Genomic DNA, 22,656 nt, shown 5'->3' on the forward strand with positions numbered 1-22,656 from the left:
AGTCTCTACGTCCACAAGCTCCGTCCTTTGTTCGTTTCAGCTCCACCACCCCCTAGGTTAGGGGGTCACGAGAGGGTAATGTTGGCAACTTCCCCTTTAAGAGGAAATAGACCACGGCCCCTTTAAATCCTCTCCAGCTTGCTTGCTCCCTGCCTCTCTCGAGCGTTGCCTCGCTCTCGCGGGATTTCCAGCTCCATACATATATTACCCAGTATGCCCCGCTCTCTCTTTTTCCACCTCAATCCAAAATGGTGAGTGTCGGCGGTTGCTGCTGGGCCCGGGTGGGGGGGGAGCGGGAATCCGCCGCCATCCGTCCCTTCGTCGGGGCCGTAGCCGGGCGCTACCGGGCGGGGCGGACGCGCGGCCCCCGGGAGGGGCCCGGCCGAGCTGTCTTTCGAGGTCTGCGGGAGTCGGGGCCGGCCGGGGCCTCCGCCGCCTCCAGCAGGGCCCCGGGGGGCTGAGGGTAGCCCGTGAGGAGCCGCGTCTCTGGGCTCTCGGGCGCCTTTCCCAGAGGTGGGTTGGGGCCCCGGGGACAAGGGCAGGCCGGTGCCTCTGGTGTCGGGCCGGGGGGACTCGCACCCGCAGAGGAGACTCCCGGCCCGGGGGGCGTGTTTCCTCTCCCGGCCCTTGCGCGGTCTCTTTTTTCCCCCCTCGGGCTGAGGTTCAAGCCGCCCCCAACCAGCAAAGGGCCTTCGCACCACCTGGTATGCCGCGGCTCAAATGCGGCAGACCCAGGCGATTGGGACCCGCGTCCAAACCAACCCCCTGGGTCTGCCTGCTGAATTGTCTCCTCGCGGAGCAGATAATCACTTCTGGTTTCAGTACTGCAGGACGGTGTGAGGACCAGTTCCTCTCTACTGGGGGCGGGGGAGAGGGGGCTCTTGCTCCCATCGCAAAGCATCAACACCACCATTTGGAGGAGACTAGGTGCAGCTCTCTGCGGGGACATTGCTGTGCACTGGGCGGAGTTTCTCTGTGACGAAGGGCGTTTGAGTGAGATGAAAAATGGCTCATTGATCTGCACAAGCAAAATCTCTTACAAGAGGCTCTTTAAAAGAGCCTCAATAATCAAGAGGAGGGGGTTGAGGCATCATGGCTCCCCCTGCAAGGGCAGGGTCTAGACCTGCATGCTAATATGCTCCATTTTTAACAAACATAAGCCTCTCCAAGCGGGCATGGCTTGAATGGAGGGAATTTAGCATTTCTTTCATTTGCAGCCAAAAGGAAAGAAGGCTAAGGGCAAGAAGGTGGCCCCTGCCCCTGCTGTAGTCAAGAAGCAGGAGGCCAAGAAGGTTGTAAATCCTCTCTTTGAGAAGAGGCCCAAGAACTTTGGCATTGGTGAGTAAATGGGCATTTGGGGTGCTTTGGACTGTTTCAGCTGCTGTTCAAGAGATAATGCTCTGAATAGGTAATGGTGTTTGCCTCAGGCATAACCAGCATTTTTGTAACGTATTTGATTAAAGTTGTAGTGTGGACTTCCTCTACCCCTGCAACTGATAGTGAAGTTAACTGTTTAGGCTTACTGGCTGCACAGACATGACATGCTAAATGAAAATCTAATGTAGATGTCTTATGCTTTGGTGGTAAAGCATTGTTAAGCAATTAGCAGAGTTCATCGTGTGATAGGGATATATTATGGTTGTCTGAAATAAGATGAGTATCTAATTGTGTTGTAAATGGGTGCCTTTCATAGAAATGCCATTTCTAATAGGCTGTGGACAGAAATCTTGGGTTTAGGAGTGGTGGGGAGGGAGACCAGGGATTGAATATGGTAGTAGAAAACATTCTCAAATTCTGGTTTTAACAGAGACCAGACCTGACACCACCCGTGCGCCCCCTCTTCCCCCCCGCATAGTTTGCTAAAATAGTTGAACAGCAGCTTTTCATACTGTGTGCAGATGATGCAAAAGAATATTTGCTATCTGAGTGATAGTGCTGACATGTATATCCACCAAGATCGCTGATGCACTCCTATCTGTGCTCCATAGTGTACTCAAATGGCTTTGGAGCATCTGAATGGTGGTCTGTGTTTCAGGACAGGATATCCAGCCCAAGCGTGATCTGACACGTTTTGTGAAATGGCCACGCTACATCAGACTCCAGCGGCAGAGATCCATTCTTTACAAACGTTTGAAGGTGCCCCCTGCAATTAACCAGTTCACCCAGGCTTTGGACCGCCAAACAGGTAAGATCAAGATCTGAAAAACCTTTCTTGGTTCTAGTTGCTTATAATGAGGGTCTGAGAAAACAAAATTTTGACTTAACATGTAAAAATCTACATTCAATTTGAAAGGTTTTTTGTGTGGGTTCTGATACTGATCTGTGTGGGGGAGGGGGAATTTGTAGTTCCATTCAAGAGCTATCTGAACACACCTGTGCATCATCAGGGTTCACTATCTGTCTGGGGAAATGTTAGATCATTCCCACTCTCCATATTCTCCCAAAAATACAAGAGCCCTGATCTTGAATTTGGACCTTAGTATGTACCTTAAGTGTACATGGAAAGTATGGGGCCCAGTTGCATCACTGTAAATAGTCTCCTGAGTAGAGTTGGATTGGGGTGCAGGCTTGTGGAGGGAACAGCAGTCAGATAAGTTGAGCTAGAATAAGGGGAAAATTGGGGCTGGAGGTCAGAAAGATGCAACTGCCAACGCATGGAAATGGTTTGTAAAAGAGCAATAAGTATATAGAAGAATTTTCAGCCTAAGTAATACAGAGTAACTAGTTATCTGGGAGGCTGATATAAAATGTGCTCCTCTATTACAAGGAGGGGGACAACAAGGGATAAGTTGCCCACACTTTAACCATAGATCCTGTAGAAAGAGGGGGTTTAGTTGGCTGATACTATGAGCAGATATCTATGTTGGTATGAATGAAGCAGGGGTGCCAGGAAGAGATCTAACTTGTGACATGCAAATGAGAAGGTACATGCACAGCAGCAGAGCCTAAAATTGGCACTAGAGCTGCGTGGTGCAAGAATAAGATAACACTGTGCAAATGATGATGATTAATATTTGCTATCTGAGCATTAATGATGACTACTCACCACCAAGATCGCTGATGCACAAAAGTATCTTTTTTTGGGGGAGGGGGGGAATAACCTGTCTTTAAGGCAACTAATGGAATCTGGATTATGTTTCAGCTACTCAACTTCTGAAATTGGCTCACAAATACAGACCCGAGACCAAGCAAGAGAAGAAACAGAGGCTGCTGGCTCGTGCTGAGCAGAAAGCTGCAGGAAAGGGGGATGTTCCTACTAAGAGACCACCTGTCCTCAGAGCTGGTAACTGTCTACATTTGTTTTGTGTTTAACTTGCCTTGGTGTCTAGAGAGACAAGGCCTTATTCTAAAACTGACAAGAGTAGGCTACTTCGTTTTCTTTTGTGTTCTTCCTTCTCCACATTGATCAATGACTTGGACAAGCTATTGCAATGATGTATGAATTTCTTCACCTGAAATGCAAACTGAAGAGCAAACAAAACGAGCTTTTTAACCCTGAGCTATAGCAGATTGTCCATATAATATTTCTCTTGCAAATCTTGATCGGTAGGAGCTGGTGGCCACACACAACTGTCCCTTGAATCGTAGATCTGTATACAAGCCATGTAATACTCAAAGGCCTTCTGTTGGCTTTTTCAAAAACTTGGCCATACCAAAGACCTTACTTTATTGATTTTTCTTTGCAGGTGTCAACACAGTCACTACTCTAGTAGAGAACAAGAAAGCTCAGCTGGTAGTGATTGCCCATGATGTGGATCCCATTGAGGTAAGTGGCTTATTCTTTTGTAAGTACTCTGTTCTAAAATAGTCCTGATCAGATCCCTCTATTATATGGACTTCTAGGGGTGTCTGGAGCAATATCAGTAGTTCAGTAACATAACTGTCTAACTGGATTGAGCTAGGAAAGGGTAAAGCCATAATTGGCATTAATTTGCTATGCCAGGTTTGGAGCCTAGCTCAGGCAAAGGCATAGTAAGACATTTTTCATTATAGAAAACATTATTCATTATTTCATTATGAAGTAGCAAAACTAACCTTGAAAGAATCTGAGAAATTTGTTACTGTTACTTTGTATGCATGTTCTGTACAACATGTAATAAACCAAATTTGTACTGAATGGTCTTAGTGGTAGAGTTCTTGGCTTTTACATAGTGAGGCTTGGCCATTGCAATGATGTATGAATTTCTTCACCTGAAACTCAACCATGAAGAGTAAACTATATAAGAGCTTTTTAACCCTGAGCAACTGCCAAAGCCCACCCTTTTATTTGCATGTTGCAAAGCCAAGAGGGTAGTCTTCATTCTTGGGCCTCTGACCCTACACATCCTTAATCTCTTCCTAGTTGGTGGTCTTCCTGCCTGCCTTGTGCCGCAAAATGGGAGTTCCGTACTGTATCATCAAGGGCAAGGCCAGACTGGGGCGGCTGGTCCACAGAAAGACCTGCACCAGTGTTGCCTTCACACAGGTTAACCCGTAAGTGTTTGTTCTCATGCTTTCTAAGAATCTAAATTTGATTAGCTCAGAAGCAGAGAGCAGACAGCCATCCTCCTAGTTAAAGATTGGGGGGTGGGAGGGGAAGACAGTCTTCCAAAGAAAAAGCCACACCAGATTTCTATTCTAGACTAAGTACCAACAGACTTAAAAAACTGAACAGTACATAGGGCCTGATAAAACCACTGTTAATACAGGGGTAACTCTGGATATGTCTACACAGTAGTACAACCTATGGCATGGCTGTAGCTGGCCCAGGACAGTTGATTCAGGTTTGGGCTGTGGGGTTTTAGAATTGCATTGTAGACATCTGGGCTGGAGCCTGGGCCCCGACTCCCTGTTGGGGAGGGGGAATAGTTGTGAAGTATTGCCCTCTCCATGCAGCAGACTGACATGCTAAATGGTAGTTTTAATAATGGTGGACCTTTTGACAATGATGCAAATAGAATTTCTTCACCTGAAAAATCATGTGGCATTAAGAGCTTTTTAACCCTGAGACAAAAGGTTCCTCAGAAAATGCGGCTGCTATTTCTGTTGGTGTTCCAAAGGAACTAATGCTAGTATCTCATTACAGTGAGGATAAAGGAGCCCTAGCCAAGCTGGTTGAGGCTGTCAAGACCAACTATAATGATAGATATGATGAGGTAAGAATTTCTGTGCCACTAGCCCTTTTTGTGTCAACATCTTAGATGCAAGTAGCTAGAAATAAATGACACCAACTGTCTGACAGGCCCAAACCTCTGCACACAGCACCTTTTGGTCCTTTCATAGGAACTTTGCAGTCTGCCTTCCAGAACCAGGGCTTCCTGGAGTTAAAATTACAGCTCCTAGGATACCAGTTCATATCATGTTTCACTGTTATGTACAAATTCAGTGAATTCAAACCCATTCTTTTCTCAGTCTTAGTGATTTTCACAATCTGCTTAGTAAATCCATCATGTGGGGAAGATGTGATGTAGTTGCCAAATATAGACATTCTTTAAGCATCTGGAACCTGAAGTCAGTGACTTGCAGGAACTGAACTATTAAAGTTCCACACTGTGGGATAAAGGGTTAAGCTATCAGAATGATTAGTTATGCTGGACTTACTGGGAAAGGGTGCCTAACCTATTCTTTTTTTTTTTTCCCCTCTCTAGATCCGTCGTCACTGGGGTGGTAATGTCTTGGGGCCAAAATCAGTGGCTCGCATTGCCAAGCTTGAGAAAGCCAAGGCTAAAGAACTAGCCACCAAGCTGGGCTAAATGTACTGGACATAGATTTTTCTGTACATAAAAAAATAAAATCTAAAACAGTGTTTCAGCATGGCGTCTGATCTGGGATGTTTCAAAAAAGCTAGTATTAAAGCACTTGAGTCCTAAGTAAATGCGAAGACAAGAACTGAATAGCCATTGAGTGTTCATCAATCCCTTAGTGCTGGGAGTGTAAACCCAGTTAACAAAAAGAAGGAAGCCACTGAACCTACTGCAGACTCAGTAAACTAGAAACCACTTTACCCCTTACTGCCAGTCTTCTGTAGTGTCCTGGATAACTTCTGCCTTAATACATATATGCTGTAAAACCTCATGGAATTCACCAGAAAATTTAACCTTAAATGCATCATGTATGTATGGCCCACTTTTCTCTTTAAATGGACCTGTGGCTATGGCAGTGCACTGGGCCTCAGGACTCCCATTGCAAAGCTAGGAACTGAACCTGCCGCTCCTGTGCAGTGACACACTTCATCAGTACACAACTTGTAAAACAGGAGACTTTTTCCTTCTGGCTCTTGGAGGAGTCCCTTCCCCTAACCGTTTGTTGTGGATTTGTCTGAAATACTCTTCACAAGACCTGTATTGCTAAAGCAGTATAATCCCTATTGGGGATGCAGGTATGGTTTGTCTACAAGCTATGATGATACATGACTGTAGGCCAGGCCTGTGATTTAAAAGCTAGTTTATCTAGCTTAGGGGTTCCCAAACTGGGGGTTGTGACCCCTCAGGGGGTCACAAGGTTGTACCTGGGGGTCACTAGCTGTCAGCATCCACCCCAAACCCAACTTTGCCTCCAGCATTTGTAATGGTGTTAGTGTGTTTAGGGGGGTCACACTCGAGGCTTGCTATGTGAAAGGGGTCACCAGTACAAAAGTTTGAGAGCCACTGATCTAGCTCATTCTAATTTTCTAAGCTTGATCTAATAAACATGACTATGCATGTACCAAGCTAGCTATATTAAACTATTTTCACTTGACTGCCTTAAGTTATGTAGCTGACATACCTAAATCAAAATCATGCCTTTTAAAAGCCTTGTCAAGGCCTGCTTACAGGCTCAAGCTTTACTGTAGCAAATGTCAAGAGGGCACTTCTGTTTTCCATGGTTTAGTGTTTGCAATTTCTGAGTTTTATGTAGATGCTGAAAACTCCTGGGGAGTTCTGAGCCTGTGCAGAATTTGTCCTCCACAGCTTCTTGCTTCCCTGCAGAAAAATGACTGAGGGGTAAGCAAAGGAAGTCATACAACCCTCCCCACCACCTTCTGCACCCATGGCTTCTCAGCTGCAGGGGGGAGGGATCCTTGTACAGGCAACTGCTTCCTCAGTGTAACTCAACCAGCTGGACCCAGATCCCCACCCCAGAGTGCCACTCTCCTATCAGCTGGACCCTCTATAAGCTCTGTCCTGCCCCAACCACCTTCAGCTTGCCTCCCCTTGCAGAGTCCCATTACCATTGCACCTAGAACCCCTAACAAGCCCATCTGCATCCAGATCTCCCTACTCCCCCAGTGAACCACCTGCACCCAGATTGCCCCATGTAGAACCCTCTCAACCCACACCTCAATCCCTCCATGCTTGGGAGCTGCACAGTGGTCTTCCCCCCCCTCCATGCAGCCAGTGGCCTGTGCTCCCAAATGCTCTATTGAAGCCTCCATGTTTATTTGACAAAATTTGCAGAATTTTTAGTTTTTGGCAGAGTGCCCTCAAGAGTAGCTCTTTGTACATGTAATGAATGTACAGTATGTGCTACTGGAATGAGTAACCTTTACTTGTGCATTTTAGTGTAGTACTCTTTCAACTAGCACTAGGGAACTGTTAGTGTGCTTTAGAAATCCCACTGCTGTAGTATGCATTATAGCTTTGTGTGGGCAAGCTTAGATAGAGGTAGCTGTTTTTGGTGGTTATTGGATAAATGCTGACTCACTTTTTTGTAGCTAGGCTTTTATCAGTTAATATAAAGGAAGCCCTATCTAAGGTGCAGAACTAGCTAACTGCTGTTCACAACCTAGAGTTTAGCACTTAACACTCTGAATATTGTAGAGGGAGCCTAGCTACCAAAGAATGGGATTCATAAAAGCCAGTATGTGTAAGTTAGCCACTACAAAACTTGTGTTACCTAAGCCCTGCCTCTCAAAGGAATTTAGTTACTCTTTGCCTTTACGGGGGGGGCCTGAACCTGTGTATCCTGCACAGATATTGTAGCTACTAGCCTAAAGGTTAAGGGGTGCATCCTTCCCCCACTCCTTGTGTAGGTTTAGGCATGCCCAGACCATATCTACCAGAATGGGCCCCAAAGGTGAGATAGATGAAAGAACCCCTTAGTCAGCACTGGTGGGGCATAGACACTTTCAGGGTAATGCCAGGGCTACCTCAACTATTAGTATTATAGCACCTACCCCATTGAGTTAAGGAAGCTTAAGTGCAGAGGATCTAATATCTCCTAGCTGATAAGACATGGTGAGTTCTTGGTTCAGATATACACAGAGCAAAAGACCACATGTACAAAGAGCCCTTTATTTCCTCATCTGCAAACCTTCCCCTGTAAAGTGCATTCTTTAATAAAACAATCCAGAGGACCTGATTCATTGGATCATGAGTGAACTTTGAGAGGTATTTCTAATAGTTTCCACAATCATGACAGAAGTACTCAAGTTGTACCTCATATCTCCTTGTGATTGATAAACCATTTCCTGAATTATCACCTACACCAGGTGAAAGTAGCAATCAATTTGAAAATATTTCTTCCTCACCTTATGCAAAAACAGGCAAGGCAGTGATAGCATAAGCCCTACACAACCATGGCTCAATGCTTTCAAGAAGTAGCTATAACCAATTTCCAGGGCGTGGCCAGACTCAAGATGCTAGAACATCTGGCTTTACAGATTTCTTTTACAGAAGCTGATCAGCAGTTTTATGGTCATTCACTAGCTGCATTGATTTACAGAGCAGCATAGCCACAACAAGCACTTGATAGGCCAGAGCCAGCTTGGGATGAAGACTCAAATGAAACTTGCAATTTGTGAATTTGGTTCTTTCACAGCCAGGCCAGTTTCTTCTCCGTGGGTCTTCTGAGAGCTTGAGGTCTTGTATGTGTTGCATCAAGGAAAGACCCATAGGGGGCCTTCTCTCAGAGGGGTATTTTTTGTATGAACTTTTTGTACCACATGTAGGATGTTGCAGCACATAAGCCATACCTGCAAATGGGAATGGAAGAGTCAGTCAGAAAGGGAACAAGACAGTTTCAGCGGGTGATTTTAAAGGGGGAGGGCTGGCAGACAATATTATATACTGCTCTGTAGCTGCAGCTTGGATTACTGGAGCATCTACCATGCACAGATCTCCAAGTATTTTCCATACATTAGGCCTTAAAAGAACTCATTTTACAGATAGGGAAATGGAGGCCCAGAAAGGCTAAGTGACTTGTCACAGGCCATAAAGCGAAGCAGTAGGAAAGCCAGATATTTTCGAGTCAATGCTGTTAACTCCCTCACTTTCAGTCCTCCCAGTGTTGCATAAGTCAGCCAATTTAAACTCTGGAAGCTTAAAGTAATAGTAAATGCAGGCTTACCAGGTAATTATGTACTGCATATGTTCATTCCTCAAGGTCACTCTTGTCTGGCCTCCAATGGGTCCCCCTGGGACTGTGCTCCCTATAAGTGCAATATGGTGCCACAGATTAAAACAGGCTTAAAGAATAGTGTTTGTACAACACCAAGCACAATGGGGTCTTGGTCTATGACTGGGGCTATGGTAATATAAATTAATAGTCTGCATCGCACATGACTGTTCTAGAATCAGAACTACAATGGAGTCAGTATCTCCCCATCCTATTACCCACTGTGCCTACAAGTTTCTTGAGTTATTTGCAAAACCTACTGCAGCTGTAGAGTTGACTCTTCCCTGGGAGCTCAATGGTGAATATAAAATATATTTTTGCTGTAGCAGCAGCATTCTATAACAGGTGCTGTTTTCCTTCTTGAGCCCAGCCACATGAAACAGGTGCTCTTATCTCTCTGTGGGTGCTGGCTTGGCCCCTTGCTATAGGAATGGAGGTGAGAACATAGAATTCTCATGCACCTTTGTATACTGAGCTGTCATTCTGCAGTGCTGGTAATCTTATTCAAGATACTAAACTTGGCAAAATACAGGAAACAAAGATAGAGGTGCAATACCTGTCTGCCCCGCCTACTGTCTTGAAATGCCTGAGGTAAGTCTCTAGAGAAATGCACTAAAGTCTAAGCCAGTTAGCAAATTAATATTTCTACACTAAGAAAAATAAGCAAAGTACTTCTGTCAGTCACAGCACTAGGACGACTCTGCCTCCCACAGGTATTACAGATTTCAGGGCAAGAGACACACTAGGCCACTCTCAAACTGAGGAGGAGATAGGTCCATGTAAATTGGACAAAAGATAGACAAAGAGCTAGATTCCCCTTTGTCTTACTGAAATCTGCATCGATAAAGATGGGCTCAGCGCCAGTCACCCTCGCCATAGCCTCCAGGTCACGGTAATGCCAGCGGTTCTTTTCTATGTTGTTTTCAGGCACAAAAGGCTTCCGGGTTTCCGACAGCCTCACCACTCCAACAAGGTCTATTTCGTCTCGGATCTAAAGGAAGGGGAAAAAAAACAGCAGATTTCTTTGCAGCTTATACCTTTCCAAAATTGCCTTGGGCCCTGGTGAATATTTATCTGGGTCATAAAACTCCAGCACCATCCAAGGCCCACAGATGGGAGAACTGATGGTGCCGCAGGTTAAGACAGAGATGTGTAGCAGAGGAATAGGCAGATCAGTATCAGTTTCTCATTTTAAAGAGCACTACATTCATTCAAGCCAAAGGGGAGAAAAACTCCACCTGCTTTGAGTAGTACAGTGTATCCGTCCACTTCAAGATATTGAATAGTCATGTGACCTACTATGGTGCCAAACGCATCTAGTGGTCTTACTTGGCATATGAACAGCTTCTCCCAGACAGTCCCAGCAGAACTCTAACTAGTGAGGCTTTACGCTATTCCTCTTACCTGTCCTTTCAGTCTGGTCTCTGGTTTCACCTTCTTTTTAGGGACAAATCCTCGATTGACTAGAATTGTGATCCTACAGTTACATATAAAAACAGAGAGAAGAAAAGAAAAAGTCCTTCACAAGCAAAAGCAGAACTCCCATCACCTTCCTCTACTTCCTGAACTACCTACCAAGGAGATTAGAAAGCCAGGCGTTTGGTGGCCACTTTTTTTTAGCCTGTTAAATGTATTTAAAACCCACTGTAATCAACAATTCGGAGTCAAGGCTCAGTGGCCCTACTGGTTATCAGGAAGATTCTTATAAGGGGAAAAGAATGATTTATACAAGTCCAGCTGCTGCAATTCAATCTTTGGAAGGGAGGAGGAAGCAACACATGCTTCAGAGTTTCAGGTGCCTGGCTGTAGCACAGCAGTAATACACACGATTCTCTGGTTAGTATCTGAACATACCCTAGATCTGTGCAGTAGAAGGGAGTAATGACATTTGCTCCACTCTCTGGGTTGGATGTCAGCCGTCCAGCTTCTCTGGATTCTCGTTCAGGATCCACCAATGAACGCGGCAAAATATAGAGCTCCTTGGAGTGGTCGAAATACCCTCGGGCCTTTACAGACCTGTACTCCAGTTCCTTTAGCTCCATGGGGCTGCAGGGAAACATGATGCACGGAGATGAAAGATGCAGTTAGTTCCATAATTTCATTTAGGATTTATCTCCTTCCTCCTGTTATTCCCCCACGGACGAATTTGCAAGGTGGCAAGTAAAGCAAAGAAGGCACCAGCAACAGCGGAAATGGGGGGGGGGGGGGGGGGCAGGAGAGAATGCCCCTGAGATAAACAGCTGGCTTCATAATTTAGTAGCACAAGAGAAAAGGTTACATCAATTCACAGTAAGATCAGTCAGTAGTATTCTGAGTGCATTCACAGATGCATAAATCAGTTGAGTCTCTTCCATGCCACTTGCACCCAAACACTTTTATGTGTCCCAGCTAGGCAAACACCAGTCAGAGAGGAGGAGGGTCTGCTTCCTGCTAACACAGCACATAGATGCCAAATCAACAGGAGAGATTTCCCTTCCTGTCTCAATCCCCGAATTTGCACAAACTGGGAGTGTTTTCACACTCAGTATTGGATGGCCATGTGATCTAACAGAACCCTTCTCCCACACCGCTTTCCTCCATCTGACACACGGTTTCCATGCTCGGCCAGAACCCAGGTACTGAGGGCATGATCCAAGGCCCTCTGAAATCAATGGGAATCTTTCCATTGACTTCAGTGGTCTTTGGATCGAATCCTAAGCACTGTCCCTTCTATGGATCTCATCCCCAGCAATACCTCCAATAGCTTCCTGCCCCGGAGTGGTCATCCTGTGCAACATACTTGTCTGAATTATACTGCAAACTCTACAAGACGGAGACCTTGCCTTTTTGCATGTCTTCAAAAGTACTGCGTATATTTATGGCACCGCATGATGCCTCTCCCAGGGACGTGCTCCCAGTCCCTATTTAAAATAATGGAACTAACATGACATTTACCTTCCTTCCCTTCTTGTTCACATTGTTTTTTGTGGCATCCCTTCATTTGTATGTCATCTAGTAAGCTCCTGGGGACGAGGATTATGTCTAAAGTTCCTAGCACATAGTTAGAGCTACATAAACAAACAGTAGCATCCCAACTCTCACACTTACTCTATAGGCAGAGGAACGGGCTCTGACGCAACTCTTGACTCCAAATCTGCTATCAATTTTAGCTTCCACTTCCGACGCTGAACCTGGGAATGCACAAACGCACAAGTAGTAGTGCACAGCAGTGTCATATATATGGGAGCTGTTTATAATGAGTTCTTGCAATTTGGGGAGGGAACTCCATATCATCATCAGGATTTTTTCCTCCATCATGGGTCACATTGGTCTATTACAGGAAAGCCTGTGATTTGAAAAGTGAGACCACTACATTTTAGGGAGAAAAAAAGAGTACTAAAACATGGGTTTAAGGAAAATGAATCTCCCATCCTCAAACTTGCATGGAATTTGCCAACAGACACAAAGAAAAAAAAGGGGGGGTGGTCAAATTTGGGGGTTGGCCACCCTCTGTGTTGCCACTTAAGAGGGCCATGTCTTTGAGTTAGGCCACGCACCATCCTGAACAGTTTCCACTCCTTCCTAAGTGCTCAGATATCTCAGGAGAATGAAATGGTGGTATTTACCTGCCATGTACCAAGACAAAACGTGGTGAGGGGGATCAGTAAAAGGCCCCACTTGAATAAGACATCCTCTTCAGATTTAGCAGAAGCTGCTGTGGAACTTCCACATCTGCAGGGTCTCAAGCAAATCTCTGGAATACATTAAAATGAGAAACAGGACCCAGCTAACTTCCTGCAGGGTTTGCCCCATCAGAAATGGAAGGTGAACATGCTCCAAAGCTACCATTCTATTGGCTTAATGCTAGTCAGCTATTTTATTTACATTATATGAGGTATCTATTAATAGGATACTTGGAGATTTTCATCTTCAGAGAGCTTTATAATTAGTTAATCTTCCCTGCATTCCTTGAGGTGGGTGAAAGAACTCTATTTATGACAATAGCCTTTTAATTACATTGAATCCTAATACATTTAAAATAAAATAAATTACCCACTACCAAAGCAGAAGCTGTTCCTCTTTTCACTCTCCTCATACCAAATATTGTTGCAATGCAGCATAGGTACATGGCTGCTCAAAATACAACACCTTCTGGAATCAGACAAACGGAGTAGGACCCAAAAAATTCTCCCTTACCTTTATTTTGCTGAACCAGACCAGAATGTGCTTTAATAAGAGAATATCCAAAAAAATTTCTTCTGACCAAACAGTTTGATATCTAAACAAAATGAGAGACATCTTGTAGCTCAGCGGCTCTTAAACTTTTTTTTACTTGTGACCCCTTTCACATAGCAAGTCTCTAAGTGTGACCCCCCCTTATAAATTAAAAACACTTTTTTATATATTTAACACCATTATAAATGGTGGAGGCAAAGCGTGGTTTGGGGTGGAGGTTGACAGCTCATGACCCCCCATGTAATAACCTTGTGACCCCCTGAGGGGTCCCGACCCCGAGTCTGAGAACCCCTGTTGTAGCTGCTCTGCTTTGCAATTGGCCCCACATGATAATCGTTGTCACAGTGACCTTATAAGATGATTTTATTTGCTGGGGAAAAGGTATTGTAGATCTCCTCTGAACCATCATCCCTAACTCATTCTGATTTAGATTACAAAACAAAGAATTTAAAATCAAATTTCAATTGTAGGAATATAGTTCAATTATGACTGCTCTTTACCTTCATGTTATTCTGTATTAGAAATCAGATAGAACAAATTAGGACGCTCTTTCTTAACATGATTGGGAACATCTCCTTGCTATAAATGCCATCAGAGTTCTGGTACCTCATAACTTTTGAGCTTCATTAAATCAGTTGGCATATTACTATCTAATAGACATGGCCAGACTCAGATACTTTGTCCCCTACCAACATCATCATGTTGGTTAATAACAGATTGACAGCTGTCAGTCATTATTGGTCAGTATTTTAGAACTAGCTTCATTTGGATTTGGACGCTACTGGATGGCTTAATCCCTGACACAAGATGTCCCATTTATCTATGTCCTTCAGCCATCTCACAAGCTCAATGTCTAACTGACAAAAATGAGTAATCTCCAGAAGTGGTGCAGTGACTGCAGGCGCAAGCAGACCAACCAGGATGTGCTCAGCCTAAGCTTACATGAAGCCTGGAACATTAACTAAGCACTCTGGAGGCACACAGTGCTATTAACAATAATGCAAGAATTAACACGTCTAATATAACCTAATGTATCCTTAGAAGGTTTTAGAAGGGACTAGAGTTCTGGGTGCTGTTTAAGAGACCAGACAGACGGGGATTTCATTTACAGCAGTCGTTATACACGCTCCCTTTTGTGATGAATGTACCCCTCCTCCCCGATTGTGTTTCAATGGGATATTTTAGCGAGCCTCACTCCGTTTTTGAGACCTCTCTGTTCAGAGTACCCCAGCTGGAAACAAGCCGCGTGTCTTTCATAATAAACACCCCCCCACACCCACCTACCTACACCCCTTCCCCCGGCCTGACACCCGTGGGGGCCCACAGACTAGATACACCCAACCTAACAGCACAGATCAAGCCCATGGCCACCTTGCCCCCGAGCCCCCGCGACAGGGCGAGGAGACGCCTGGCCGGGTACCAGCGCTCGCTCCCTCCCTCCCTCCCCACCGTTTGCGGCAGGAGCGAGGGGCAGGCGGCCTGACACAGCGCTCAGCCCCCTGGCCCAGCCTGGCAGCGGAGCGGCCTGCGCCTCACCGGGCAGCCCGGGCAAGCCCCAGCCCCACCGCAGTTGTGGGCCCCGGCCGGGGAAGGGGGCCCCGGGCTCCTACCTGGTAGCTGGCCTTGCGCAGCGGCAGCAACCGGCCCCAGCCGGCCATAGCGGCCCCAGCGAGCAGCAGCGGGGCACCGCTCCCCGGCTCTTCCGCCCCGCTTCCGCCGCTTCCTCTTCCGGCTCCCACCGGAAGTCGGGGGTGTCCGGCCGGCCGCTGCTCTCTATGGTTCCGGCTCCCGGAGCCTCCGGGGTTCCCTGACTTCCGGCGTGGGCCGGGGCGTAGGCTGGCCGGCTGACCCCACGTGGGGGCCGGGGCGGAGCAGGAGGCTGCCGGGCTCCGCCACCCTCCAGCGCCATCATGTGCGAGGTGCCCGCGGAGGTTCAGCGCTTCCTACAGCAGCACCCGGTGCTGCGCCTCATCGAGCCGGGCAATAAGGCAAGTGGCCCGGGGGGGCCAGTCCCGGGGGCGGGGTGAGGCGGGGGACCCGGGGGAGACGTAGTCCTGGGGGTGGAGGGGGGGCGGGGTGAGGCGGGGGACCCGGGGGGGGCGCAGTCCTAGGGGTGGAGGTGAGGCGGGGGACCCGGGGGGGGCGCAGTCTCGGGGGTCGAGGGGGGGCGGGGTGACGTGAGCGGCCCGGGGGGGGGGCGCAGTCCCGGGGGGAGGAGGGGGGGGCGGGGTGAGGCGAACGGCCCGGGGGGGGGCGCAGTCCCGGGGGTGGAGGGGGGCGGGGTGAGGCGAGCGGCCCGGGGGGGGCGCAGTCCCGGGGGTGGAGGGGGGGCGGGGTGAGGCGGGGGACCCGGGGGGGGCGCAGTCCTGGGGGTGGGGGTGAGGCGGGGGACCCGGGGGGGGCGCAGTCCTGGGGGTGGAGGTGAGGCGGGGGACCCGGGGGGGGCGCAGTCTCGGGGGTCGAGGGGGGGCGGGGTGAGGCGGGGGACCCGGGGGGGGCGCAGTCTCGGGGGTCGAGGGGGGGCGGGGTGAGGCGAGCGGCCCGGGGGGGCGCAGTCCCGGAGGTGGAGGGGGGGCGGGGTGAGGCGAGCGGCCCGGGGCGGGGGAGCGCAGTCCCGGGGATGGAGGGGGGGCGGGCTGAGGCGAGCGGCCCGGGGGGGAGGGCGCAGTCCCGGGGGTGGAGGGGGGGCGGGGTGAGGCGAGCGGCCCGGGGAGGGGGAGGGCGCAGTCCCGGGGATGGAGGGGGGGCGGGGTGAGGCGAGCGGCCCGGGGGGGGGAGGGCGCAGTCCCGGGGGTGGAGGGGGGGCGGGCTGAGGCGAGTGGCCCGGGGGTGGGGGGGAGAGGGGGCAGTCCCAGGGGTGGAGGGGGGGCGGGCTGAGGCGAGTGGCCCGGGGGGGGGAGGGGGCAGTCCCAGGGGTGGAGGGGGGGCGGGCTGAGGCGAGTGGCCCGGGGGGGGCAGTCCCAGGGGTGGAGGGGGGGCGGGCTGAGGCGAGTGGCCCGGGGGGGGGGAGGGGGCAGTCCCAGGGGTGGAGGGGGGGCGGGCTGAGGCGAGTGGCCCGGGGGGGGGGGGGCAGTCCCAGGGGGGGAGGGGGGGCGGGCTGAGGCGAGTGGCTCGGGGGGGGTCAGTCCCAGGGGGGGAGGGGGGGCGGGCTGAGGCGAGTGGCCCGGGGGGGGGGCAGTCCCAGGGGGGGAGGGGGGGGCGGGCTGAGGCGAGTGGCCCGGGGGGGGAGGGGGCAGTCCCAGGGGTGGAGGGGGGGGCGGGCTGAGGCGAGCAGCCCAGGGGCGGACTCCAGTTCTGGGGTGGGGGGATCTCCAAGTCAGAGGAAGTGTTAGCCAGGGGGAGGGTGGTGCAGCGCTCATGAAGGGGAGCACAGATCTCCCTGCCTGCACCTCTGGATACCAGCCCAGCAGACAGGGCCCACAGGGTGGGCAGGGGAGGGGTCTGCTACCCCTGCCCTTTGCTCTGTTAGGGGTGGGGTTTTGGGGACCAAAATGATGTAAACCGCAGGGAAGGTTGCTTGGGGATGTCTGGAGCCAGGGAAGAGGAGTTAGAGACCTTTATGCCTAGCCTGGAAAGAGCCAGAGTATCACAGTGGCCCTTGCAGTGCTCCAATAGGCTGTTTTCTTCTCTCCTTTTTGGCTGCTCAGGTAAAATGCAGGTTGACAGGTCACGAGCTGCCATGTCGGATGCCAGAGCTGCAAGCTTATACTAGTGGCAAGAAGTATCTGAGACTGATAAAGACCGCAAGAGCATTTGACTACAGCGAATTCGAGCCACACATTGTGCCCAGTACTAAGAATCCGTGCGTGTCTGTTTCTTCCTTAATGTTCACATGGAGCTCTTGCTATTGTTAATTGTATGGCCAATGGGGGAGTGATGCCTGAGTGTTTAAGTAGGTATCCATCCAGTGGGCTGGAAAAGCATTTATAAAGCAGCTTTTGACTCTGAACTGGCCGCTTAGAGGTGAGAGACTCTCATTTCTTTTATATAATAATTTTACTAAACTGCATGTCTGGTTTTTCTTCTCTAGCCACCAGCTGTTTTGCAAGCTCACTCTCAGGCACATCAACAGGCTTCCAGAGCATGTGCTGCGTCATGTCCAAGGAAGGCGCTATCAGAGAGCGCTGAAAAAATGTAAGTGGCTCTATCGTCTTTTGCTGTGTTTTTTCTCTTCCCTTTCTGACCTTTTAACGTGCTCTCCTGCTATGCATGTGTAGAGTGTTTGGAAATCGTTCTGCAGCATGGCAGTAATACAGAGCAGTGCTCCTGCATGCTTCCCCCAGCCAGGAAGGAAGGGTGACTTCAAAAGTAGAGAGCAGTGGTTTCCTATAGTGAACAAATTGGAGTGTCTACTTTAAAGTAGGGATTCTCAAACTTTCCAATAGCGTAGGTCACACTTTAATTCAGGGATTGCCTTGTAGACATGTTTCCTTCCATTTGTGATCTCGTAATGTCCCTGTGGCAATTGTTACTTGCACCAAAAATGTAATTAGGAAATTATTTAATATTTTTTTAGCTGCCCTTTGTTAGGATAAAGATATTCAGGCCAGTCTGCAAAGGCCTGTACTTTAAGAATTTAGGTGTATTCTTATCACTTGACTAATTATAGAGGTATAAAAGAAAGAATCAAAATCACTATCTGCTGGTGTAAGGGCCTTCTCTTACTGTGATGGTCTGAGGCCCTGTTCTTAGGCTAAGACCTTTGGCTAAGCAGCAGAGGCAGCCATAAGCTGGGAAGCGACCGGTCACATCCTCACATTCCAAACTAGTCACATTGAAATAAGGTGCTATTGGGCTGTTAGGCACTTATCAGGACAGGATTGTATTCCTATCACCTCCAGAGAAAGGGAAGTGCCTAGAAAATGTAAAAGGAAACTTAGTTTGATAGCATCCTGTCTGGCAAGAACTCACTTATCAATAGCTGGGATGTGAAATCCTCACTTCTGTATTGTTTTGTCATTATAGTTCCCACTTTGCTATTGTTTGTCTGTATAATCTCTCTGGTTCTGTGATTGTTCCTGTCTGCTGTATAATTAATTTTGCTGGGTGTAAACTAATTAAGGTGGTGGGATATAACTGGTTACATAATCATGTTACAATATGTTAGGATTGGTTAGTTAAATTTCAGGAAAATGATTGATTAAGGTATAGCTAAGCGGAACTCAAGTTTTACTATATAATCTGTAGTCAATGAGGAAGTGGGTGTGGGTGGGAGGGGGTGGGTGTGGGTGGGAGGGGGTGGGTGTGCGGGGGAGATGGGAATGGGGGTAAGAAAATTGGAATCATGTTTTGCTAAAGGGGGAAATAGGAACAGGGAATGGGAGTAAGGAAGTTGGAATCATGTTTGGCTAAGGGTAGGAATGGGAACAGGGATACAGGTGTAAGGCTCTGTGGTGTCAGAGCTGGGAAGGAGGATTCTAAAGAAGGAAACTGGAATCATGCTTGCTGGAAGTTCACCCCAATAAACATCGAATTGTTTGCACCTTTGGACTTTGGGTATTGTTGCTCTCTGTTCATGCGAGAAGGACCAGGGAAGTAAGTGGGTGAAGGAATAAGCCCCCTAACACCCTTAAGTACAACTTAGCAGCTGGAAATGGGGAGGAACTGGTACCAAGTGACTAGCCACCTCTCTGCACACCACAGTTTGTGAACTTCTTGGGCCTCACTAATGCAAACCTGCATAACAGCTCCTATCTGTGGGGAATTGTGTTTAGACTTCAAGTCATTCTCAAGACTAAATGTGTCTGGCTCTTGACATAGTTATGTTTCATCAGCAAAGGTACTGGAGGTTGCAGATTACTGGTCTTCAGATCCTGCCCAGGTCAGCAGTGACTAAATGTCAGCATCTGTTGGCTGCTTGATGGCCTGTATGAAGTGAGCTGGCATATCCCAGTCCAGGTTCTGGTGAGCAAGCAGCCACCTCATAAAAAACATCTCCCCTGCAGTTACAGTACCTGTAGGTACTATTGGCATTCTCATCAGATAAGCCAAGTTTTGAATGGACCAGGAAGACTGAACTACACTGCAGCTCTCGTAGGGATCTCCCAGTGAGAGTTGGGGCAGTGTGTGTGGGAAGCTGGCATTGGTGTTGCTCGTGCTGTACTTCCTCAGTGGACTCCAGTCTGCAGGGCACCTTTCACAAACAGTAAACACACACCCCCTTTGCTGCTGCTAGAAACCGAAATATGGGCAGCGTGACAAAATCTTAGGCTCCCTAGGTCTGCTTAAAGTCCCTCTAGATCTGCTCATAGATGCTGTTTGCATTTCTGACGTGCTGCCTAGCACTGTGCTCTGCTTCTAGTCCATTCTGTTCTTAACGAGACCACCAAATTCTTGAACCACTTGCATTATTTGCGAATGAGCCCTGCCTGGTTTGTTTTTAGATGAGGAGTGCCAGAAGGAGGGCGTGGAGTATGTCCCTGCCTGCCTCCTGCAGAAGAGACAGCGGCGACGAGATGACCAGGCCGAGGGGAGCAGGCAGCCCCGCAGAAAGGGAGAATTTTGGGAGCCTATGTCCAGTGAAGAGGAAGAAGATGACACAGATGATAGCATGAGCGACCTGTACCCATGTGAGCAAGAGCTTTTGTGTTTTCTGACTGTCTTAAAGGGGTGCTCTCAGTTTCTATTCCCTGGCTCCTCCTCTTCCTAGTTGGCTACCCGCTGGGAAGCCGCAAAGCCAACTCAATTTAATGTCAATTTAAACTTCGTTAGCAGCATGGGGGAGGGATGCCTGGAGATAATTTATTGTTGGTTGCTAACAGAAAAGAACAAAATTGTAGGAAAAGAGATGTAGCGTTTCCTTTGCTAGCATTAGAGGGCAGCAGCAGGACTGGATCCAGCCAATGATTTTACTGATGTAATGCCAGCAGGAGGAACACGTGGCACGTACAACATGTATGTGGGAAGGTGGTGATTCCTAAACACAGAATCCAGAGTGGGTGGGGGTTACTCTTCTCCAGATCCTGAGCATTAAATGCCAATTTTCACTGAATCGCCACCAAGACTGAGATCGTACAAGGGGAGAAGCACTTGTCAGCACAGGACCTGCCGGAACCTGCATGCTCACAGGCGACGTGCACTCCTCTGCCTTTCCCAGAACAGTCCTGGAGCCTACAATCCCACCCACCCTGCAGAGGATTTCCTACCAGGTAGGGTGAATTCTATTAAGTTCCTGTCTAAAAAAGACTGGAGGAGAGGTGGGGTTGTAAGGCTACTGGAGTATGTCTGCTAAATATCCCCTGTAGCTGGGCTAATAAGGGTACTGGACACTTACTACTGAAATACGGGGGTTATATTTGTCTTCCTGGTGTCTTGGTAGTAATGTGCTGCCCAGCTGTCGGGGATATTCAGCTATTGCTGATAAAAGGACTGGAATGTGGTGCTTCAGTTTTGCAACCTCCAGTGCCTTTGCTGATGAAACACCTTTAAGAAAGTTGCCTGGGAAGCCATTGGAGTAAGGGCTAAGTCAAAGCAGTAGGCAGAGGAATCTGATCCCAAGTTGGGCCTTACTTTGTGTTTTAGCTGAGCTTTTCCCAGAAAAAAGGCCGGTGGTGCAAGGAGACAGGGAAGGTGGTGATGACTTTGTGACAGACAGCGAGGAAGATGGGGCCAAGCCTGCAGAGGAAAACAGCAGCATGAATGGAGAGGAGAGTGAAAAGATGGACGAGACCAGACGAGCTGGCAACAAAAGGGGAAAGGTGAGTGCTGTGCTGCCATGCACAGCCACATCAAGGGAGAGTGTTTGCAGAATCAGAGGTGAGCCTCTGTGTGTGAGGATGTACTGCATGATTAGACCAATGATCCATCCCCTCTCCTGTCTGTGAGAGGGGCCGATGCAAGATGGGCTCACCTTTCAGGGGATGTTTCCTCCTGACCCTGGAAGTCTCGTGACTGGCTTAGACCCTGAAGTATTGGGTTTCTATCCTTTAGTGAACTTGTATCCTGGCTAGAGTAACTGGGGATATTATTACCCATACAAATGTCTAGTCCTGGTTTGATTCCTACTGCTTGCTGCCCCAGGAGTGGGAATCTTAGGCCAAGGAGACAGAAGTGTCCTTTAGGTCCTAAAATTACATCCACTACTCCCTCCTTAATCAGTCTCCTTTAGAATGAAAAGGTTGATAGGATTTAAACCCTATCAAGTTGCCCCCTTTACCCTTTCTCAGTGTTCCTGATTCTGCCTGTGGAATCTCTTCACAGGAGCAGACATTTTAGTCCTGATCCTGCAGTCCTTGTGTGTTTGGGAAACAGCAGGAATGCATGTTCAGGCCCTGAATGTGTAAAGTGGTCTGGGTTTCAGGAACATCATTGCTGATGAAAAGGATGATTCTAGAAGACAACTCAGAGGGGAGGAGGTAGATTTCCTCCTTGTCTCCCTTCCTCTACCCGGGGAAGAACAGGATCTGCAGTATTTTATGGCTCAGTTCTATGAGGAGCATTTGGTACAGACACTGTATTTGTTGGGAGAAAGGGGGGGATGTTGTTTGTAGATCTTATACAAGGGCTGAGGGGAGCTGGAAGTCAAGTCTTGTCTCTTACTGGCCCTGTGTCCTCAGTAACTAGGACTGGGATTGTATGGACACTCTCAACTTGAAAAACAAGAAGTTTGGTGTGATGCTTTGTGCAAGCATTCTAACCCTGGACACATGCAGAGGTTCTTGGAAAGACAGTGCAATTTCTCTCTCTCCACAGCCACAGTTGAATTCCTTAAAGAAGAAATTTAAGAGTCACCATCGAAAACCCAAAAGCTTCAGGAAAGCAGCCAATGGAAAATAAACTTTTCTATAAGTATGAAACACTAGTTGGCTGGAGGTAGTTATGTGGCAGTGTTGTTGTCTAAATGGGGCAGGGTGGCACAAGTCCTACTGAAAAGCCTGCCCCATTGTCAGATTCCAACCATCTGTTTCTGAGGGGGAGGGGGCTTTAGTAAGCTGGAGCACAAATGGGTTAAGGGTTGATTCTTGAGGCATCCCCAAGCTCTGACTGAGATACCAATGATTGGGTGCCTTATTTTTTGCTGAAAGGGGTGTCATTTTTATTCCACTTCACGACACCCAGGAATCTGCTACACAAGATATTAATACCAAG

The 22,656-nt window shown here is 48.4% G+C and overlaps 3 protein-coding genes and 5 non-coding genes across 8 annotated transcripts; 7 read left to right on the forward strand and 1 right to left on the reverse strand.

Moving 5' to 3' along the window:
• The first annotated feature begins 184 nt into the window (after positions 1-184).
• Positions 185-5,790, forward strand: RPL7A (ribosomal protein L7a). The gene is made up of 8 exons (XM_077836238.1): positions 185-251; positions 1,218-1,338; positions 2,036-2,185; positions 3,143-3,283; positions 3,687-3,766; positions 4,343-4,473; positions 5,066-5,135; positions 5,628-5,790. The coding sequence occupies exons 1-8, from the start codon at positions 249-251 to the stop codon at positions 5,730-5,732; spliced, it is 801 nt and encodes a 266-aa protein (XP_077692364.1). The 5' UTR covers positions 185-248; the 3' UTR covers positions 5,733-5,790.
• On the forward strand, positions 1,894-1,968 carry LOC144276306 (small nucleolar RNA SNORD24). The gene has a single exon (XR_013348212.1). It is a non-coding gene; the product is annotated as a small nucleolar RNA SNORD24 (small nucleolar RNA).
• LOC144276307 (small nucleolar RNA SNORD24) lies at positions 2,993-3,065 on the forward strand. Its single transcript, XR_013348213.1, has one exon. It is a non-coding gene; the product is annotated as a small nucleolar RNA SNORD24 (small nucleolar RNA).
• Positions 3,427-3,504, forward strand: LOC144276304 (small nucleolar RNA SNORD36). Its single transcript, XR_013348210.1, has one exon. It is a non-coding gene; the product is annotated as a small nucleolar RNA SNORD36 (small nucleolar RNA).
• LOC144276303 (small nucleolar RNA SNORD36) lies at positions 4,166-4,246 on the forward strand. The gene has a single exon (XR_013348209.1). It is a non-coding gene; the product is annotated as a small nucleolar RNA SNORD36 (small nucleolar RNA).
• LOC144276305 (small nucleolar RNA SNORD36) lies at positions 4,920-4,992 on the forward strand. Its single transcript, XR_013348211.1, has one exon. It is a non-coding gene; the product is annotated as a small nucleolar RNA SNORD36 (small nucleolar RNA).
• A 2,448-nt stretch (positions 5,791-8,238) lies between the features above and the next one.
• Positions 8,239-15,297, reverse strand: SURF1 (SURF1 cytochrome c oxidase assembly factor). Its single transcript, XM_077836260.1, has 9 exons — positions 15,180-15,297; positions 13,531-13,612; positions 12,960-13,087; positions 12,442-12,524; positions 11,209-11,400; positions 10,759-10,831; positions 10,183-10,345; positions 9,307-9,388; positions 8,239-8,932 (listed from the first exon to the last, which is right to left on the reverse strand). The coding sequence occupies exons 1-9, from the start codon at positions 15,225-15,227 to the stop codon at positions 8,866-8,868; spliced, it is 918 nt and encodes a 305-aa protein (XP_077692386.1). The 5' UTR covers positions 15,228-15,297; the 3' UTR covers positions 8,239-8,865.
• A 44-nt stretch (positions 15,298-15,341) lies between these two features.
• SURF2 (surfeit 2) lies at positions 15,342-22,364 on the forward strand. Its single transcript, XM_077836262.1, has 6 exons — positions 15,342-15,557; positions 17,217-17,371; positions 17,600-17,703; positions 19,953-20,138; positions 21,091-21,266; positions 22,261-22,364. The coding sequence occupies exons 1-6, from the start codon at positions 15,480-15,482 to the stop codon at positions 22,342-22,344; spliced, it is 783 nt and encodes a 260-aa protein (XP_077692388.1). The 5' UTR covers positions 15,342-15,479; the 3' UTR covers positions 22,345-22,364.
• The last annotated feature ends 292 nt before the right edge of the window (positions 22,365-22,656 follow it).

The sequence above is a fragment of the Eretmochelys imbricata genome, chromosome 16, assembly GCF_965152235.1.
Source record: "Eretmochelys imbricata isolate rEreImb1 chromosome 16, rEreImb1.hap1, whole genome shotgun sequence".
In the NCBI taxonomy this organism is placed as follows: Eukaryota; Metazoa; Chordata; order Testudines; family Cheloniidae; genus Eretmochelys; species Eretmochelys imbricata.

What these genes read in the sequence shown, in the direction of transcription:
- SURF1 (XM_077836260.1), bottom strand. Translation starts at nt 15,227, where the DNA reads ATGGCCGGCTGGGGCCGGTTGCTGCCGCTGCGCAAGGCCAGCTACCAG. An exon ending in TCTGGTTCAGCAAAATAAAG is followed by an intron (nt 13,088 to 13,530) that starts GTAAGGGAGAAT and finishes AATGTATTCCAG; the next exon opens with AGATTTGCTTGAGACCCTGC. An exon ending in AGACCAGACTGAAAGGACAG is followed by an intron (nt 10,346 to 10,758) that starts GTAAGAGGAATA and finishes CCCTTCCTTTAG; the next exon opens with ATCCGAGACGAAATAGACCT.
- SURF2 (XM_077836262.1), top strand. Translation starts at nt 15,480, where the DNA reads ATGTGCGAGGTGCCCGCGGAGGTTCAGCGCTTCCTACAGCAGCACCCG. An exon ending in GTGCCCAGTACTAAGAATCC is followed by an intron (nt 17,372 to 17,599) that starts GTGCGTGTCTGT and finishes TTTCTTCTCTAG; the next exon opens with CCACCAGCTGTTTTGCAAGC. An exon ending in TCAGAGAGCGCTGAAAAAAT is followed by an intron (nt 17,704 to 19,952) that starts GTAAGTGGCTCT and finishes GTTTGTTTTTAG; the next exon opens with ATGAGGAGTGCCAGAAGGAG.
- RPL7A (XM_077836238.1), top strand. An exon ending in ACCACCTGTCCTCAGAGCTG is followed by an intron (nt 3,284 to 3,686) that starts GTAACTGTCTAC and finishes TTTTCTTTGCAG; the next exon opens with GTGTCAACACAGTCACTACT. An exon ending in ATAATGATAGATATGATGAG is followed by an intron (nt 5,136 to 5,627) that starts GTAAGAATTTCT and finishes TCCCCTCTCTAG; the next exon opens with ATCCGTCGTCACTGGGGTGG.